Here is a 22,255-nt window from a genome sequence, read left to right as displayed (position 1 = left end):
AAAAGAAAATGAATGAATGAATTAACAAACGAATGAATGAATGAATGAATGAATGAAAGTATGAAAACTACAGTCATTGAGCTCATTAAAAATGTCAAGAATACAACTTTTGTAGCTGTATAAACTGTTTTCTAATGTCTATTACTGTAGAGCTAATGCTTAACAGATAATGAATTAACTATTTGCTAATGCTTAACAGAGGATTCTTAGTGTGTATTAGATATTAATATTGTAAATATATTTTGTTTCATAAACAAAATAGAACAAATCTAACTAAAACAAATGGCAAAATATATTTAATAAATGTCCTACAATATTCTTTATATTAGCGATGAGAGCTTTGCTAAGCACTCATTTGAAAAACTTAAAGGCAGATTTTTTAGTATTTAGATTTTTTTTAAACCCTCTGATTATAAATAATCAAAAAGTTAAATATAAATAAAATACAACAAATCTAAGTTTAAAAAATAGCAAATAATAAAAGAATATGTTTTAAGAACACAATATTTTATTTATAATAATAATAAATAAAATAAAATATTTTCTTAGACAATGTTGGCGCCACATCTAAAACCTGAAATCTGAAACAAATCTTACTCCTGATAAATAAAAACAAAAGTGATAAAAAACTACAATAAATAAAATGTGAAGTAAAACAACCTAATATATATTTTACAATTTGCTTTTTAAAATGTTTTTAAGGTTTAAATTTTTATGCTTATGATTGGCATAAAAAATGTCTTTAAACATCTTAAATTTACTTACAAATTGAAAAAATACAACAACTGAGATCCCAACATCATATTCTTAGAAAGTAAAACAACCCTTCAGTATGAGCTGAAGCTGTTGGAGCAAACCCCTGTTATTTCTTCTTTGCAGGTTAGCTTATAAAACACCAAATTACAGCTCACGTCTGGAACTTTCCTTGGGATAGATGAAGTATGAAAGAAGAAGCAATGTTTGTGAAGGACCGTCCTTTGCTTTTTTTTTTGCTATGGATACTGTAATAACTGGTGTGCTTCTGCCTTTCAGGGCAAAAGGATGACAGATTGAACTGCGATGACTGTGGTTTGAGTGGGAACAGACAAAAGCTCAGGCCTGAAGGCAATGCAGACGTAAAGACCTCTGTCTGTTCGGCATGTTGGGAAGTGTCAGAAACAGTGGCTCCATCCACACACCTGGACGAACATTTATCATGGTTACGTTGCAATTACAGGCCTCAAAGACAGCCAGTGCTTGTGCTCCATTAGCCATCGGTGGATCACATCATTATTAGCCCTGGGCTTGAAGCGCGGCCGGGGCATCTGGTGGTGCTGGAGACTGTGTCATTATTGTGGTTTTAGTGATTTCAGGATAGTGTGAGTGATATATCTACAACTCACTCACTAATGTCAGTGTTTTGTGGTCTGTTTTAAAAGGCGTGTGTTTAGCAATGTATCACACTGCGTCCTAAATGGCACACTATACACTACGCACTTATGCACTTACACACTAAACAGCATAGTATTTCTTTTTTTGTACCAACTAAACAAAATTGTTTCCTAGGCGATGTTTGACAGTTGTGGAATAAATGATAAGTGGAAAGTAAGCATAATCACTTACGTATGAGAATTTTGCTTTCACAATACAAAATAAGTCAAATAAACCAACCTCAGTGCACACTGTTTTAGAATATAAAGAATATTTCAGTGTAAAAGCACTATGTACACTATTCGTACTACAAAATAGCGTAGAATAGTGTAAATGTATGTGATTTGGGTTATGGGTGAGATGTCCAAATCCGATCAAGTGATCGGAAATTGGGCCCAATCACGCAGTTTTAAACACGATTGGAATCAAATGTTACCTCCCAATCAGGACTAGAATATATATGTATATGAATATATATTTATGTATTATATTATTTATATCTATAGTTATGTGATGGCACAGAGTAAGACCTCTTTCTTTGCTTCACACAGAAACAGCAACAGTTGCGACATGACATTACTTTGTTGCAGAGACGCTATAGGTTAAATGCCAGCAAAGTAGACCACGGAAGCAGCTTGAATCGGAAATCGCGAGTATGTCTACGGTCTCGAGGTTATCGATTATAAAGTTGATGACGACTACATTGCCATAGCAAAGTGTTAGATATGTAAACTTGGGATTGCCTACATGCCGGGTATTTTAAGTTGAGGTGCTTTTTGTTTTTTTTATTAGATTATGTTTTTATATTTACTGTTGCACTAATGTCCAAAAGTGTAGAACTGACACTATTAATTACTTTGATTGTTCAAGCTTCCTCACAGAAGTGCTCTGTTTGTTAACAGAGTTGTTGAATGTTGTGGTGAATTCAATAAAAATAAGGAAAATCCAGGATCTGTTTCTCCACTTTTCTTTATTATTTATTTATGTATTATAAAAGTATCGCATCAGGTTTTGGTATCGGTAGATACTCAAAATCAAATGACTCAGACTTAGACTTGAGGGCAAAAAAACCTGATCAGGACATCCCTAGTTTTTTTTTTTTCTTTTAAATATTAAATTAAATTAAATTAAATTAAATTAAATTAAATTAAATTAAATTAAATTAAATTAAATTAAATTAAATTAAATTAAATTAAATTAAATTAAATTATAAACACAGCATGGAAATTGACTTCTAAATAAAGTTGACTTTTAAATTGGTGCAAAAATGACTTCAATACTTAGTGGGATTCAGACCCATATATTAAAATAGAGATTACAAAAGAGCTTGTTCATGAAAAACTGATCAATCAATCAATCAATCTTCCAGTGCAATGAAATGTAATCAGGGCAATTTAGCCACAATATTGCTTTATTACATGAATAGACGCAGACAATTTTGATGCCACATGAGCAGATTTCTACTTTTATGATGTAGTTTATGTTATAATTTATGATGTAAGGCCAGATGTGCAGGAACGCAACTTTCCAAAATCTCCTTAAATGTGGGAGGGAAATTCCTCATGTCACATATATCTTTTACACACACTAAAAGCAGCCTGGAACTTATAAAAAAAAAATGTATGTGCATATTTAAATAAAATTTAATTATTAATCAGATATTATTTAAATGTATGTTTTGTTGTATTTATTGATGGAATCCATATCTCTTGCTGAAATGATTACTTATACAATGCTGTAACGGTAACATGTCAAATAGATAAAGTGAAAAATGTATGTATAACAACTAATTATGGTCAATACATAATATTTATTCATTCATTCATTCATTTTCCTTATGCTTAATCCCTATTTTATCAGAGATCACCAAAGCGGAATAAACTGCCAACTATTTCAGCATATATTTTATGCAGCGAATGCCCTTCCGGCAAACATACACTAATACACTAGGGCTAACTCACCTATGGCGCATGTTTTTGGACTGTGGGGGAAACTGGAGAACCCATAGGAAACACACGCAACACAAGGAGAACATGCAAACTCCACACACAAATGCCAACTGTCTTTTTGCTCCACAAATGCAATGTGCAACACACATCCAGAACCCATACAGCTAAAACCTGGCAAGTGTCATGTGTCCCAGAAAGTTTCCAAAATCGCTATAAGCCATAAAAGGATTTTGAGTCCCAGATGCAACCAAGCTAAGCCAGGCTTAATTAAGCCCAGGCATGGCAGAAAATGGCTACAAATGGAGCCGTTATTGCAGGAGGAATGTTATGCACTCTGGGGAAAAAATCCACACAGCGGAGCCTTAATAACCGTGTGAATTACAGCTCATTGTGTATGTAAAAGGAAGTCCTGCTCACAAACACAAGGCAAGGTGTTGAGTTTTTCTCAGCGAGAGCGTGGCGGAGCTGGAGAACTTCCTTAGAGAGAATAAGGGCCACTGGGACTGTTTCTGCACTACAGGCCCTGCTGCTGACCTTTTAATCTGGGACAGTGTAGACAAAACACTGTGGCTTAAGAGGTTTTTATTTTAATGGAAAGAAAACAAATTCAAATTACACTTTATTTTGTAGCACTTTAACTATTTGTTTCTGTAAATTTCAATTGCAATAGTTTTTTTTAAGTTATGTTTACTTAAAAGTGTCCAAAAACTTGTTTTTACTCCTCTGAGCCATAAATCTCTTCAGTAAACTGTTACAGCAGTATGAACAGTATTCTCATATCTGTATTCAGATACGAGATATATCATATGGCTCTTTTTACAGAGCTATATATATACTGTATATGTTCATACATAGCATACCTGATCATATACAAAATTTAGTTCCACAAAAAAAAAAAAAAATTTCCACCACATTTTCAGAATTATGGAGAGATGAAGCAAAATATTCCCCAAAAATCATCTGTATTAAATTCCAACTCTAATGCAAATTACCACATTTTTAATAAAAAAATCTCATTTGCACATTTAAACAAGCTCATCAGAAAACTTGTTACATGCTTTTATTTTATTTTACAATAGTTGTAATCTGTGTGTCTTTATTTTTATGTAATTTAGAGACATTTTACTCTTCAAACTATTAATGGAAACCCTGTGGCGACCTCTGATAAATAAGAGACTAAGCCAAAGGAAAATGAATGAATTTATGAATAATAATAATAATAAAAGTAATAATAATAATAATAATAATAATAATAATAATAATAATAATAATAATAATAATAATAATAATTCCCAGTGATGGGTTGCAGCTGGAGAGGCATCCGTTGTGTAAATCATGTGCTGGATAAGTTGGCGGTTCATTCCGCTGTGGCGACCCCGGATTAATAAAAGGACTAAGCCAAAAAGAAAATGAATGAAGAAATGAATAATAATAATATATTTAGAATAAAGTATTTTAAATTTAATTAAATTAAAATAACTTTTTTTTTATATAAAAAATTTGTAAAAAAGAAATTTCAATGGTATCTGTTAGACCGTCCAGGATTTTGCAGGGAAATGATTTTCATATTTGTGACCTAAAATGACTTTTCTCAAAACTTAAACCACTATTTAGCTTAATTCTTCTATTTTGCTGTAAAAATACACAAAAAAAATGTTCTTTTTAGGTCTCAAGAAACTATTAGGCTCACAAAATCCTGGAGGGACTGATCAGTCAACTGGAGAAGAACAATGAGAAGTATACAGTAGGCCTACTGTATTAGTTAATTTGTGTACTCTGTTCACCTGCAGCATGTTGTTTTTTAAAGGCATGTGAGGCTCTTGAAACTTTCATTTACACAATGACCCACTACTCTCTTGCATTCCATATTTTATTCAACTTCATCGCCCTTCTTTTTTTTTTTTAGCATTCTCATTGTCAAGGCCTCTTAAACACTCACCCACTCTCTTTGTCTTTGAAAACCTCTCAAATGGGACAGCTGGACTCGCACTCACCCCTTACCAGGCCTCAAAATGCAGACAAAAGAGGCGAGAAGAAGTTGAGAGGAAAAATGTAAAAAAGGAAAAGGGAGAGAGAGAGAAGGAACGACAGCTGCAGCCGTTCCAAGAAAATGCCATGCGAAGACGTGTCATCGAAGCTCAGTGCTTACTATTAACGTACCATTGGGTTCCTCCGCCACGCTTCCGTGCAGCTGTCACCCTTTCTCTCGCCACTCATTTCTCAAACATTTTTCTTGCCGTATTTACGAAATACCACAAGTCTCTATCTGACACTTCCGTATGCGCTTCTCAATTTTTTTTTGGTGCTCATGCAGGACAGATTCAATATTTGGGTTGGTGCCATTTCTGCACAATAAACATGTTGAGAAATCACTGATAGATTCACCTCGTGTGCTTTTTTCAGATGTTATAGCACTGATCAGAGGTCAAAGGTCACTCAAAGGCAAACAGGAAAAGAGCGTATTTCCCAACCTGCCACAGGCACCTGCATATTCCTACATTCAGAGCTGTTTTCACTAGTCACGTACTTACATCCTGCCTATTTACATGCACAATAACACAGGGAAATAGTGCTGGCAACTAAAATAATTATTACGTTTTAATTTAGATACTGCAAATGTTCACCATTCCTTTTCCCAGACTGAGATTAGTCATCCTTCTAGAAATATGACTTATGCTGAACATGTACAGAAAGTTCTATTTAAATACATGTCAACTGACCTAGGATGTACTTAACCTATGATATTTTTGTAAAAACTTGAGAGACATGAGTCACAAGCATTTCAATTTTTATAGGTAATAATGTCAGCAGCACAAAATGAAATGAATAAAGTCATAAAGTATTTTATGTTATGTTTTTAGGCAGATTAAAAGGGGGAAAAGCATGCAAAGAAAAGCAGGGGGAAAAGCACACATGCCAGATAATCATACTCCATTTGCCTAAAAATATTTGAACAAATTGAGTAGATGCCTTGTTAAGAAAACTTTTGGCTAAAGTAATGGAGAACTTTATTTGAGCTAGTAGTAGGTGAGCTATCTTCATGCCATCAGAGTAACCCAATTTTATACAAAATCATGCTGTGGATTAAATATAGGCTAAATTAAAATTACATGACACATGGGGCTGACAGAGATGTATTTTGCTGTTGTACATTATTTACAGAATGCTTCTATTTGTTTCTAATTTTTGTTTGCATAGGGTTGAATATCTATATTTCAGGAGGTAGTTATTGTAATATTGTTCAATAACTATTGTAACAATAATAATGTGAAACATGCATATTATTGTGTGGTTAGACATCTTTTTGAGAGTGTGTATGTGTGTTTGTGGGTGAATTGTGTTGTGTTGTATTTACTTTCTTGTATTGATGGTTTACTGCATTGATGCAGCTGTAGTACTGCACTGCTGTATCTGCCATTTGTGTATATACTTGTGATTGTGAATATTGAAGACCCTCCTGAAAATGAGACGATTCATCTTGAAGGGCTTCTCCTCTTAATGATAATAATAAATTTGTGTATGTTCTTAAAGTCAGCAACATAAAAAAATATGCAGCAAATTTCACAATATACATGTTAAACTAAAGTTAAATCCACCTTATGCCTCTTCTGGGTGGCGGGGAATAAATCTATAATATGTACACTACCTGACAAAAGTCTTGTCGTTGATCCCAGTTGTAAGAGCAACAAATAATAACTTGACTTCTAGTTGATCATTTAGAAAAGTGGCAGAAAGCAGACTTTTCCAATGAATCATCTGTTGATCTGCCTCCCAATCATCACAAATGCTGCGGAAGACCTAATGGAACCCACATAGATCCAAGATTCTCAAAAATCAGTTAAGTTTGGTGAAGGAAAAATCATGATTTGGGTTTACATTCAGCATGGGGATGTGAGAGAGATCTGCAGAGTGGATGGCAACATCAACAGCCTGAGGTATTAAGACATTTGTGCTGCCAATTACATTAAAAACCACAGGAGGGCAAATTCTTCAGCAGGATAGCGCTCCTTCTCATACTTCAGCCTCCACATCAAAATTCCTGAAATTAAAGAAGGTCAAGGTGCTCCAGGATTGCCCAGCCCAGTCACCAGATATATACATTATTGAACATATCTGAGGTAAGCTGGAGGAGGCATTGAAGATGAATCCAAAGAATCTTGATGAACTTCTATTTCAGTTAAGTGGCAAGACTTTTGTCTAAGCAAAGTCAGACAATACTGTCCTAATTAAATAATTAAAAGCCATGATCATATTTTGAAAAAATAAGCGTAATCTAGAGGCCTTTACCTTTCATATAAGACAGGGATGTCCAAAATCGGTCCTGGAGGGCCGGTGTACTGGAGAGTTTAGCTACAACCCTAATCAAACACACATGAAAAGCTAAGCACTTAATAAATATACTAGAAACTTCCTGGCAGGTGTGTTGAAGCAAGTTGGAGCTAAACTCTTCATGACACCGGCCCTCCAGGACCGAGCTTGGACACCCCTGATATAAGACACTTCTGATACTAAATGATAAACTAGAAGTCAAGTTATTATTTGTTGTTCGTAAAACTTGAATGGGCGACAAGACTTTTGTCATTGTATATCGCCCATTTTGCATTCTGACAAGCTTTGAATTCTTCTGTTGCTGCCTGGTTTGTAAATCTGTTTCTTTTTGTTCTCCATGTCTCTCCCATTTTCAAAATAAGAGTACAACTTACCTAGTAAGAATAATACAAGCATAGATAAACCTAAAAATATAGAAAAAATATAATTGTTGTAATGTTACTAGGAAACGTTGTGGCCAATCTAACACTGCCTGGAGCATACATATTAATATTCCCATTTAGATTGTATACTGTAACTAGTACAATTGACCTGTCTTTCACCAGAAATAACTTTCTAATAAACAATTCCAGTTACTGTACTGAGTACTTCTCCCAGTAGTTATAGTAACTATGACAACATTGCTCCCAAACCCACTAAAACTGGTTGAAATATGCAAACGCAGCCTTTAAATGGAACCGCATGGTTTTAGAAATACAGCGTGGAGAGAAGGCTAATGCTAACATGTCTCACCTGGATGACGCGGCCCTCAGCTGTGCCAAGGCTGACCACAGTGTGGTTTTGGATCGGCACCACAGCTATGGAAGTGAGAAGAACATTCCGGAAGCGGCCATGAAAATAGTCCCGGCGCGGGTTGGTGCTTGTAACTTCTAGCCGATAGCCTCTTTCATGTTTCCCACAGCTGAAGGAATCTCCAACAAACGTCTGACAATGAAAGCAGAAACACATGGAGAAGTTAAACATGTGATAGTTTTTTTTTTTACCTGGCATTAAGCTTAAAATACACTACATCGTGCATAGATATATTCTGCAGAAGTCTCATTTTTCCAAAGTAATGGTCTCAAGTTTGCCATGCAAATTGCAATGTGTGGGTTAGATGATTGTGGAAAAGAGGCTTGGGCAACACAGCAGTAAAGCCCTATCTAAGCTCGGTATCTACTGGCTGTTGCAGTTGCATGTTTTCTCCCTTGGTGCTTGGATCATCCGTGCCGCATTCTGACGGCTGTGCTCACAGATGGCAGGAATTCATGGGAAACTGTGAGGAACGCTGGGCTCGCTGCTGCTCTGTTAGAGTGCTGATTGAGGCCAGCTTTGTTTGGCTGGGATCACTACAACCTGTGGAGTTTTGGAAGTTTCAGAGAGCTTCAGATATTAAAGGGGCCTTGTTCAAAACCCTTTTCTAACATGTCTCCCTAAAGTACACCTGTATTGTAGAAAAACAATCCTAATTAGGCTTAACATAACCCCACACCCTCTTAAAATTACCTTTAATCCATATTTGCTACTTTATCTTTGCTGTATTGCATTTGAACGGTTTAAAGTGGCAGCACAAGTCAGCTCTGAAGCTTTTTATTTTGTCATACAAGTTATTTTTCAAAATTTTAATTAAAGTGTTATAAACCCTGAACCAAAACAAGCAGCTATGAGAATAATTAAAAACATTACAATCAGAGGCAAAAAAGTATATGAATGTCAAACAAAATGACAAAAGTACAATGTTCTTTTAATGACATTAATGAGAGAAGCACTTAATATTAATAATGGGGGAGACATTTTGTGAAATGTTTGGGTTTATCTACCAAATAAACAAAACATTAACCGGCCACTTTATTAGGTACACCTTACTAGTACCAGGTTGGACCCCCTTTTGCCTTCAAAACTGCCTTAATCCTTCATGGCATAGATTCAATAAGGTCATGGAGAAATTCCTTAGAAATTTTGGCCCATATTGACATGATAGCATCACAGTTGCTGCAGATTTGTTGGCTGCACATCCATGATGCGAATCTCCCGTTCCACCCCATCCCAAATGTGCTCTGTTAAATTGAGATATGGTGACTGTGGAGGCCATTTGAGTACAGTGAACTCATTGTCATGTTCAAGAATCCAGTTTAAGATGATTCACGCTTTATGATCTGGTGGGTTATCCTGCAGGAAGTAGCCATCAGAAGATGGGTACACTGTGGTCATAAAGCGATAGACTTGGTCAGCAACAATACTCAGGTAGGCTGTGGCATTGACACAATGCTCTTGTGGTACTAATAGGACCAAAGTGTGCCAAAAAAATATCCCTCACACCATTACACCACCACCAGTAGCCTGAACCGTTGATACAAGGCAGGATGGATCAATGCTATCATGTTGTTGACAACAAATTCTGACCCTCCCATCCCAGTGTCGCAGCAGAAATCGAGACTCATCAGAGCAGGCAACGTTTTTCCAATCTTCTATTGTCCAATTTTGGTGAGCCTGTGCGAAATGTACCTCAGTTTTCTGTTCTTAGCTAACAGGAGTGGCACCAGGTGTGGTCTTCTGCTGTTGTAGCCCATCTGCCTCAAGGTTTAACATTCAGAGATGCTCTTCTGTATACCTCGGTTGTAACGAGTGGTTATTTGAGTTACTGTAGCTTTTTTCTGTCAGCTCAAACCAGTCTGGCCATTCTCTTCTGACCAATGGCATCAACAAGGCATTTGCGCTCACAGAACTGCTGCTGACTGGATATTTTCTCTTTTTCTGACCATTCTCTGTAAATCCTAGGGATGGTTGTATGTGAAAATCCCTGTAGATCAGCAAATTCTGAAATACCAGACCAACCAGTCTGGCACCAACAACCATGCCACGTTCAAAGTCACTTAAATCATCTTTATTCTCCATTCTGATGTTCAGTTTGAACTGCAGCAGATCGACTTGACCATGTCTACATGCCCATGTGATTGGCTGATAATAAATTTGCATTAACAAGCAGTTTTACAGGTGTACCTAATAAAGCAACCGGTAAGTGTGTATCTCATGTTTAATGCAAAACATGCACATACATACAAAATACATAAGTATTTTGAGAGTTGACTGATGTCATATGCAGTGATTCATATGGAGTGGGTGGAGGTAAGGATCTCTTTTTACTTCTTTGATAACAGAACCCTCTCTTTTTTTTTTCTTTGGTGAAGAATTATGGGTAAATATAGCTTTTCTGAATAAATTCAGCAATTAAAGACATTTTTTTTTATTAAAAATAATTTATGCACACATATGGGTTTGATTAAACCATATCTAATCGATTAACAGCGTTGGTGTTTATCAATTGATTTTTAAACATCAATTCCCCTGTGGAGAAAATGAATGTTTTACTTCCAGAAACTGTTGCGCTCTATTGTACAATGATCTCCTGTTATGATTGGCTAACTGTACCAGCATAGGTCGTTTTGTCATTCATCAGGGCAGGCCAAGCTGATGAAACTAAATAGTCACTAAGGGAAGAAATGAATGTGATGATTTCTGCACACAACATCAATGTATTACTTCAAAATGAAAACATAAAATCCTCTTTTTCCTGATATGTCTCCTTTAAGATAACATTTTAAGACAGCTTTTTCAACATTCGTGCCCAAGCATTTTTCATTATAGCGATGAGCTGACAGAATGAAAATTACTCCCTGACATTAGATACTCCCTGACACAATATTTACGCTCCCAAAACTCACTTATTACACTATATTTATAATAATACACTGTATTTATAATAATACGCTTATTTCTTTTCTGTTTAACCTCCTTCACTACAGCACACATACACCTGGTAAAACGCTGGCATAAAAAAGTTACAAGCCATGAAAAAAAATTAAGTGAAATAAAACGTAACTCCTGTCTGATGTGCAATTCCTCTGTGCTCAGTTAGACTGTCTTGTGCTTAAGGGCCACCAAGTCATGTTTTATTGCATCTTCAGCAGCTGGTCGGCCATTAACAACAAACACTGAAGAGTTGATTTAGAGTAGAAGTTGAATATAACTCTTGAATATAACTCTGATATACTTAGATATTGCTTGACACTATTAGTAGGTTGGACATGTTGTCCAAGGAGAGAACCCTGCTCTAAGATAATTGAGCCCAGGGCTCCTGTCTGGTCAATTAGCAAGTAAGTGGGTCCGAGATCAGGTAAGTCTCGAGATCTCCCCCTGGTAAAGGAGGAAAAGGAGGAGATGGGATGGAAAAGATGATTCTTCCAAAATGAAGATAAAGGAGTAGGGGCGAAATCAGTAAATTTATTGTAGCCTTTGATCAATCTGATTGCATTATTGCTGATTACCAATGAGGGACAAACCACGATCAATCGTATCACATGCTCCTCTAGAGATTAGTATGTAAAACTTCACTTAAAAACCAAACTGACCATGTTTTTCAAGACACATTTTTTTTGTATTTTGATGTTTAAAGCTGCTTAATCTAAAGCAATCTACTGAATACAATTTTATAAACAAGCTTTATATAACTTTTTTGGACTGGAGTGCTAAATTGCAGAGCCTAAGCAAACATACATTACACCCCATTATAAAGAAACACTTTCTTAACAGCTGATTTCTCACCACTGTTGTTTTGCGTGTCTATTTATTTTGTTAATAAATAGAAAGTTATGTGGTATGATATAATTATGATGTAGCAGCATAATTTACCATTGTGACATAATAACCTCCAAAAATGTGTTTATGATGTTTTAAATTTCTGTATTAATTATTTAAAGTTTGTTTGAGCTTTGAGTACTGCCATACAATAGAATAATACTTGAAGACAAAACAAATGTCTTAGTTAATAAGAAGTATAAGCGTTCAGTATAAGGCATAGGGAAGCCTTGTGAAACTGACCAGAGAATGAGGTGGACCCCAAAAGTAAATAAAAATTTGATATCCCCTGTCCTAAATATCTCCTTTAGTGTTCAGCAATGCCATAAAGGTGAGCAAATAATCCCTAAATTGCATTGTTGAGTTACCTATCCCTCTAATTATTATAGTTTATCCAAGTTAGTGTTTAGCTCAATGACCAAAAAAGCAACGGGCACCTGCAGGCCTCACTGTGGTCAAACTCAAAGGGTCACGTACCCTAGTATGAAAGTAAAGAAGACATTAATAATTAATGAAACCAGACCCTGGCACCACAGGCCATGACTAAAAAACCCTGTTGGAGTACAGAGAACAAGCGATTAATGATTAACACCGCATTTACTCAAACCCCTCTACGGTTTCCCAGCATGGTGACGAAAACAGTAAAAAACACACCCATGAAAAAAAGAAATCACAAAAGGCCCAAAAACGAAACTCCATCCCGTGCCAGAAAATGTCTCACTCTTTCAACCCCTCGATGTGAGTAAGTCGCATGAGTCAGTGTGTTATCTGTGGTTGCCGCTTCATTTTGAGGACATGTCTCAAAGGGCTGCTTTGAAGATGCGGAGAACAATACAGGTAGACGATAAATCAGGCCGAATGGACTCTCATTACAGGCCTGAGCTGCTTGGCTCAGAGGCACAGAATCGGTATACAGGTGGAAAAGTCAGTGAATATGAAGGGGGATTACATGCCAGCTTATCCAGTCCCCTCCAGGAAAAGAAGAACGTCTTTGGGCTTCCATTGAGGGAGCGACAGAACAAGGATGAGTGAGACACATGTTGCATGAGATGGCCAAGACGTCTTTGATGTGCCTTCAGCAGAGCGTGTTTGCTTTTTGGAGTTATATAAGCCCACAGTGACCCATCATAATGGCTGAGCTACCACGCATATCAAAAAAGGAATTGCGTAAGCATGCGTAAAAAAGCACAGTGATTTGGGATTGATTCAACGGGCCTGACCCATCACCAGCTGAGCGCACCCTTGTTTTAGAGAGAGTGCTTATTTTCCTAGCAAATAAACTTCACGTTTCGCGGTGTGTTTGGAGAGGAAGACATTCCGCCGCTTAGCTCACGGTATTTTGAGGATCAAGGCTAGAAATTGAAAAACCTGCGCAGTGTTTTGACAAGCTTGGTTTGCTCTGATCCTGGGGCTCCTCCAGCAGCCGGGAGTCTCGCAGGGCTGTTGAACGTTTGCTCTTGGTATTTTCTGCTTCACTTGTTAAAGAGCTGTTCAGGGTTCAATACAAGTTAAACTTAATCAACAGCATTTGTGGTGTACCGTAATGTTTACAGCGTGCTGCAGGGATGACATGTTGTTGTAGGCCAATCCCAAAGTTTGCATTCCCCTAATTCCTTCCACAAAAAAATGAAGAAAACAAGGGGGAAAACAAGGAGAATTATGAGAAAATAAAAGTTTTTGATTCTCACAAGTTTTAATGAAGGTGGACATACAATTTGCAAAAGTAAACCACCAAATGAATCAACAACTAAACTTCTGACAAATCTTTTAATCTTTATTTAAAAATCTACTAGTTGAGAAGGAGTAGTTAATAGTTAATAGCTCAACAGGCTTGAGTTTTAAAGAAAAAGAGGCTGTAAATAGAGCATTTTTCATCAGTTATTTAATCTCACCAATACTCACTATTTTTAGTGTTTTAAGGGGCCACAGTTTTCCCGTATAAATGAACTCAGTAAATAATATGAAGGTTGTGTTTTTTTGGGCTTTAATATGCTGTGGCTGTTTCTTTCTATCAAATACAAATTAAAAAACAAATCGTTTCTTAATAGACACTGATCTCAATATGCACACCTAGCAATGAAAAACACTGCAAGTGAGAGATTACAAACATCTTCAGTTTGCATTTTCAAGTCATCGTAATACAGTTGTTTTGCAAACTAGCAGAAGAACAAAATATAATTTTTTTTTGTTTATTTTAAGTTGAAAGCGACATTATAAAAACGCCTCTTTAGCCACTTATTGGCAATGTAAAAACTTGATAGGGAACTAAAAGGGTAAAAATGCTAACTTATTTTAGTTATTTGGACTTATTCATGCAACACGCTAACATTTAATTTTAAGGGGACTTGTAAGACTTAATCACATTTGTGATTAAACTTGTATTAAGACAATGTTGTAGGATTGATTTTATTATTTGACTTTGTTATTATTATTATATTAAAATATTTTTATAAATAATTATTACACTATATCTTTAAACATTTACATACTAGCATTTTTTTTTAATTTCTTTTAAAGAAAAAGGAGGAACAAATCAAAACATTTCCCATGACAAAATTGCTGTCAAATAAAGTTAACTGAAACTGAACCGAGAATATTACTTCATGTGAGTACTTCTGAGTATTATTTCAAATGATGCAACTATTTCAAATACATTTTTTCCTATCCTGAGGTCTCTATAATCCTGGACCAGGTTGTGTCCTCAGCAGCTGCTGTGGTGGTCATGGAGAAGTGGAGCACATGATTTCTGTAAGACCTTAGTGACAAATGAGTCTTTGCATTGAACTCGTGGGCCAGCCTGAACACCCACCGGTGACCTACACACACCTGCAGATCTACAATGGACGTCTAGCATTCTCCAGCCTCCAGTGCCTAGACTGCAGCTCTGCACAAGAAGTTTGGCCAGACGAGATATAGTCGTGCCCAACTGAACCTGGTTTCTTTAAAAGTTTTTTTTTTTCTTCACTTTCGTCAACTGGTGAAGTTTGTTCCTCGCCACTGGCTTGCTTGGTTTGGGACTTGTTGAGCTGCAAATTTAAACCACACTGAACTGAACTAAACTGAACTTAAACTATCAAAACTGGACTCAAACAAGTTCAATTCACTAGTACTTCTAAGTTAAGTTGCTTTGAAGCAATTTGCATTGTAAAAGCGCTACAGAAATAAAAATGCAATTTTTAGAAAAAAAGCAGAAAATAGCACCTCAAAAAATAAAAGCAGCAGGGACAGTTTATAACGCCGAGAGAATGTTTTATCTTAATAAAATCATTTTAAAATGCATATAAATTGCATTTTGTAACTTTACAATTTAAACCTCTATTTACCTCCCCCATTCAATTGCCAGCTTTTTGCATATTTAAAAGAAAAGGAAGAACAAATTGGAAAATGTTCATCATCATACAAGTGCTGTCATTTAAGGTTAACTTGTATCGAACCTGAAATATTACTTCATACCAGTGTCTATTGTGTATTATTTCAAAGAATGGAAAAAAAAATCCACATTAATGGCAGAGACAGTGCATGGGTCCTCTTTGACACATTAAGCAGCTCTCATTGTGTGGGGCACAATGCTGAGGTTATTGGGTTACCGAGCCCCACCTTCGTGCTTCATATCTTCGTGGCCTTTGGCGTCACCTCCGAAAGGCTTGATACAAGTGAAAGGAGATCTGAATGACCAAATGTCACCTTCACGCACTTTTTTGTTAACCCTCGGGCTCTGGTACACTTGCAAATACGTAAAGATTTCTGGAACGTCGCTGTCCCACGCTGCCATCCTTCAGCTGCTTCTTGACAAAAATAATGTGATCTTTGACCTCATTAATGTTCTATACGTTTATTTGCATGTGTGTTGTTAACGTTGTGCTCCACCTGTGCATTTATAAGGCACGTCGCAAAGCAACCTGATTCTGGTGTTTATGTGCCTTTCTTGGATTACTGGGTCGCGAGGGTCAGTAGTCTGGGGAGAATTAGAGAAGCTGACAATAATGTGGGATTAGAGGCTGGCAGTATTGGTGCCTGTCTGCTGGTGTGTTAATACCTGTGGATTTCTCCACAAACATTTGAAGAGCCTATTGTAGAGTTGTCAATTTTACTTTGATAAATTGTTGTATGACGTAATGAGACATAACTGTGCTTCTTTAAATGCGTAAAGGTTTATTTACTTGTCAAGAGCTCAATGTTTGTAAATGAACAAAGTGCCATGCTCTACTCTGAAAACAGTTATATATACCTTTTAAAGGTGTTTGATGGTGTAACATTGAAAAAATGCTATGAAAATATCAGTTTGTTATTTAACATTTATACTAAAAAAAGTTTTGATTAAATTTTTAACTTTCATATAGATTTGATTTTACTATTTATATTACTTTACAGCTTTTACTAATGACATCTTTTCTGCTAAAAATAATTAAAATCATTAATTTTAATTTTTATTTCTTGTTATTTTAGTGTGGATTAGGGTTTGCAGCTTCGCTGGTCTTAATCATTAATTAAATCTTTCCTAATATAGCTAATTTATTAGAAATATCAGTATTTTTGTATAGATCACAGTTTATACAACAGTTCTGTCTGGTTATCGACTATGATTGGCAGATAGCAGTGTGATATTCGGCAATATCAGAACTCCTACAGCCACCTTACCCTTTTGTATTACTCCGCCCACATAGAGTGTCAGCAGATCAATAAACTCACTATACAGTTTGACAAATATTGCAGCTATTGGACAACATAATGTACTTTTGAGGCTTCTTTAAGCAAGAATGTAGTTGTTTAGATTGCAACTATGCAGTTTATTTATAAGAATAGTGCCTATTTTGAATATTATATACAGCACCATCCACAAGATGGCGACAGACCACATAATAAGCCCTTAAGAGGAGGAAAAGCTCAGCATAGTTTTAAACTACAGCTGATCAAATCATTATTAAACTGGTAAGTGTTTGGTTTTCTTTTCTATATACATGATCATGCCGTCGAACTGTTGTGTAAACACAATAGCACATTTGTAGAAGTGCGTTATGGCTGTAGGGCACTAAGGCACCAGGGCAACGCACACCTCCCACCAGTGCCGATATACAGTCATATCGCACTGCTACTCAAGTGATATTGCTTTTATATAAAGCACAGAAACCATCTTAGTATGATTTCATATATTTAAAATAACATGCAGTTCTACCTTATAATTTAAACTATTGTTTTATTGGTTATTGTTATCATATTTACTAAAGATCCTATTTATTTCCTATTCAACACTTTACCTCATTTTCACTTTTCTTCTCATGTTGGTTTACACTGTAAAAAAACCTGCCATAATTTGCCAGGAATTTACTTAAAAAATTATGAAAGAAATCCTAAAAATAAATTATGTTTTGTTTTTTTACAGCAAACTAAAGTATTTCATTATTTACAGTCTTAATGCACTGTTGTTTTGACATAACATCTACACATTGCACCCCTGTTAAAATGCAAGCAAAATCATGTGGTGATGAGAAGGTCACGCGATAAACCAATAATCTTTTCAAACAGTAGACTCTATTGGATTATTAAAGTAATTCAATAAACCTTATTTAATCAAAATGTACAAATAGATGTAACATAAACTCTAATCAACATGACTGAACTAAAAACAACCATAGTCATGTTAGCAAAAAAAGTAAAAATAGAATTCTATACAAGTCGATCCATGGTTATTTACTATAAACATTAGGGAAAAGATTTAGCATTTCAAACTGTAGCATTGCTATATTTTTTCCTAGTAAAATCATAGCCATTACCTTACATTCCTCACTTTTTAGTCTTTATGTTTCCTTGTTGATATACATTTTCACATGTCTCACCCTTTACCTCTCAACATTCTCTCTGCATCCAGCAGCAGTCAACTGATCTGTCAGCAGGGGACTTTGTTCCTCGCTCGGGTTTCCAGCTAGGAAACAATACACTGCCCAGCACAACCGCATGTATGTTTGCTAAAAAATTAATCAGTTCATTCAACTGCTCATGTTAAAATCCCTGCACTTCTACTGAACATAAACTTGCTGCTGCACGTTTCAAGATATTTCACCATGATTAATACGCCTGGACCAAACCAGTGATTTCTGAATAAAGTCATTACTCAAACCAAAATCAAGATCAAAATGCAATTAATCAAAGAGATTTCTTAAAACAACAGGGCATCTTAGTTGATTTTTCAGAGTAATTGAGCCATAAAGTGTAGACTGGGCTAACAGTCCACAATTTACACTAGCAAAAACAGCAAAAGCTAAACATAAGTGAAAGAGAGCTTTCATTATATTGACATACACTGAAACATTGTGCTTATAAGCTGTGCTCATCCATTCAATTAGATAAATAGACATAAGCAAACTGCGGATAATTTAGTGTGGAGTCCATTCCGGAGGCCCAGAGGTCTGTCATTATTTACTCATGCAACATGGATCTATTCAAAGCATTAGCTGGAACACCCATTCGTTAAAGCAGACAAGATGAGCAGGCTCAAAACATCACTCTCTGCCACAGTCTGCAAGCACGCTGGAGTTAAAAACCTCCAGCCTTATGAAGCATGGATCTGATAAAAGGCTAAAGAGCGCGGCTTTAAAACCACGAAGCGTTGAGACCGTTTAAAAGATCAAATCCAGCCCTTTATGGCAGGCAGAGCATTCAAATGCCTGGTTTCCAGTTGGCCAGAATAATCAATTGCAATCTTGACTGTAAAGGCTTGGCAGGGCCTGCTTTTCTGTGATGATCTTACGCTTTTTTACATGTCAGAGGGAGCAAAACGTGCCTCTGACAGGACTGATCAAACACAAGAGTCTTACCATTTAAAGAGTTTTGCAGATTCTCTGTTCCTAATTTCAGCTACAGTATTTATTTCCACACATGGTATTCTGCAAAAAAAATTGTTATGGTACAAACAAATTGCTGAGAATGTGACCCCGAAGTACAGAAAAATTAGCTGTTAATTTACTTACTTCCATGCCATCCAAGATGTAGGTGTAGTTTTTATTAGTAGGGCGAAAATGTGATTTTTAGCTGAAATTGTGGTCTTTGGTAACTAAAGGAATGCAAAGCAAAAGCTACAGGCATTTGAGACCCCAAAAATAAAAAAATATAAAACCAAAACAAAATTATACCTGTGACTCCTGATGATACGAGATATTTTAAGACAAAATATTTGGTCGGTACAAGAAAAAACTATTTTCCTCTCCAAATGCACAAAACATTTACTTCTATACACTCCATGTTTCTGGAAAACATTGTGATTCTGAGTGTGTTCCACACATGTGAGTAAGCTTACTTAGACTTGGCTTCTACACTCAATGACCACTTTGGACACATGTCCAACTGTTCGCTAACGCAAATTTCTTATCAGCCAATAACATGGCAGCAACTCAATGCATTTAGGCATGTACACATTGTTAAGACGATCTGCTGCAGTTCAAACCGAGCATCAAAATGGGAAAGAAGGGTAATTTAAGAGACTTTGAACGTGGCATGGTTGTTGGTTCCAGACGAGCTGGTCTTAGAATTTTAGAAACTGCTGATCTACAGGGATTTTCACGCACAACCATTTCTAGGGTTTACAGAGAATGGTCTGATAAAGAGAAAATTTCCAGTGAGCGGCAGTTCTGTGGGCGCAAATGCCTTGTTGATGCCAAAGGTCAGAGGAGAATGGCCAGACTGGTTCCAGCTTATAGAAAGGCAACAGTAACTCAACTAACCACTTGTTACGACCGAGGTATGCAGAAAAACATCTCTAAACGCACAACAAGTTGAACCTTGAGGCAGATGGGCTACAGCAGCAAAAGACCACATCGGGTGCCACTCCTGTCATCTAAGAACAGGAATTTCGCCATGTCACTTTGTCGCCTTTGCAATAAAACTGTCGCCTTGGCAATACAACTTATTCTGATTCATAAAGCACAAATCATCTCAGACTGTTTTTTTGAACATGACAATGAGTTCACTGTACTCAAATGGCCTCCCCACTCACCAAGTCGCAATCCAATAGAGCACCTTTGGGATGTGGTGGAACAGGAGATTCGCATCATGGGTGTACAGCCGACAAATCTGCAGCAACTGTGTGATGCTATCATGTCAACCAAAATCTTTGAGAAATATTTGCAGTACCTTGTTAAATGTATGCTACCAAGGATTAAGGTAGTTCTGAAGGCAAAGGGGTTCCAACCTAACAAGGTGTACCTAATAAAGTGGTGAGCGTATAGTCCTGACATCCAAATACTGCTGCTCTCTGGTGATTTGAAGTGCTTTTTTATCCATATTTCTAAGTCACTTTATATAATAAAGTGTCCTCTAAATGCACTGTAAGCAATATGTTTTATTATGATAAAAATCAAACATGGGGCATCTGGCGTCACGGTAAGCAGTGGGTAGCACACAGCAAGAAGGTCACTGGTTCGAGCCACGCTTGATCAGTTGGGATTTCTGTGTGGAGTTTGCATGTCTTCCCTATGTTCGCGTGGATTTGCTCCGAATGCTCCGGTTTCCCTCATAAGTTAAAAGACACGTGGTACAGGTGTATTGGGTAAGCTAAATTGTCCGTAGTGTATGTGGGTAAATGAGTTTGTATAGATGTTTTCCAGTGATAGGTTGCAGCTGAAAGGGAATCCGTTGTGTAAAAAAACATATGCTGGATAAGTTGGCGGTTCATTCCACTGTGGTGACCCCAATGAAAGGACTAAGCCGAAAAGAAAATGAATGAATGAACAAGGGGCATCTGTCAAAGTCAATCTTTCAATCGTGCATGTGAATGTAAGCATAATTTTTTTAACAGATTGTAGCATTCAGTAAGTTAAGAGTAACTTAACACACATTTTCACTTTTGTGTGAACTTTTCTTTTAAGCCCATCTTGACACATTTAGCATCCTGTAGAACAATAGGAAAAGGATAGCTGATAAAAGTCCATTGTTTGAAGAGGCTTGAAAGACATTAACACATAGTTCAAACGGCCTCTTATCAGAAGCTGGCACGAGCCATCCCTCCTGTAGTTGACATTGAAAAGCAGACACAGCATGATGAAATCCTTATGTCGATTTGGGTCTTTGCAAAAACACACAGCCTACGCTGCACATTCTGACCAAAGATCAAGGTCTTTACTCACAAAATACCCACTTTCTGCCAAAAACATGCGATAAGAGCATGAGCGTGCAGCAGATTCTGTCGTTTGTAGTCATATTTCTCAGCACCATGATTCAAAGCTAGCAGGTGGCATCCTTTTTATGACACACAATTTCAGTGCCAGTCAGCTATTATACTTAGTGTGTAAAACCACGCAAATAGAAAAACAAACAATTGAGTGTGTCGGCAATATGTAAAGCATGACCGCATGGCAGAACAATGCATCATTGTGCTGTCTTTTGGTAAACCACTGGAAGTTGGCATGTGCTTTGTTGACTTTTTTCGGTCCAAATACCTTTAGGGATTATAGTCACACTATAGCATTAATAAAACACATCTGTTTGTTTTGAAGTCTTTAGGTCAGGCTGGGTAGACGGATTTGCTGAGCACAATGGTCAGAGGTGATAATTCTTTGCTCTCCTGTTTAGTTATCGGCAGCCTTTGAATAAACATAAGATAAATAGCTTTCTTACGGTCTCAAATTTACCATGAGAATTGAAAGACTTTCTGTTTTTGTTTCTGTTAAGCATGCTACTTCTGTACTTAAACCCTGTACTTATTTAACGAATCAAAAACATATCACTTGAATCCTACATTGGCTCTTTAAAAAGAATAGGCTAATAAAAAATTAAAGTGCCCCCATTATGGGTTTTTGAAAATGACCCTTCATGCAGTGTGTAACACAGCACTAAGTTAATGAAACCATTGAGCTGAGGTTGAAATATAAAAGTGCAGCATGTTTAAAACTATTGATTCTTTAACTAAATAGTTGACTCAGAGTCGAATAAATGATTTGAGTTGGGTTCAGATCTTTTGTTTA

At 36.5% G+C, this 22,255-nt stretch overlaps 1 protein-coding gene across 3 annotated transcripts in view; it reads right to left on the bottom strand.

The window, feature by feature from the left end:
- Positions 1 to 22,255, bottom strand: part of met (MET proto-oncogene, receptor tyrosine kinase) — a 92,428-nt gene that overhangs the window by 56,196 nt on the left and 13,977 nt on the right. For all 3 annotated transcript variants that reach the window (XM_087310261.1, XM_087310262.1, NM_001007124.1), the window contains 1 exon segment: positions 8,421 to 8,612. In XM_087310261.1, the coding sequence (XP_087166387.1) occupies positions 8,421 to 8,612 (192 nt within the window).

The sequence above is a fragment of the Danio rerio genome, chromosome 25 (assembly GCF_052040795.2).
Source record: "Danio rerio strain M-AB ecotype USA chromosome 25, GRCz13ab, whole genome shotgun sequence".
Lineage (NCBI taxonomy): Eukaryota > Metazoa > Chordata > Actinopteri > Cypriniformes > Danionidae > Danio > Danio rerio.
Note: the sequence above shows the minus strand (reverse complement) of the source record. Positions and strands in the feature narration are given on the sequence as shown.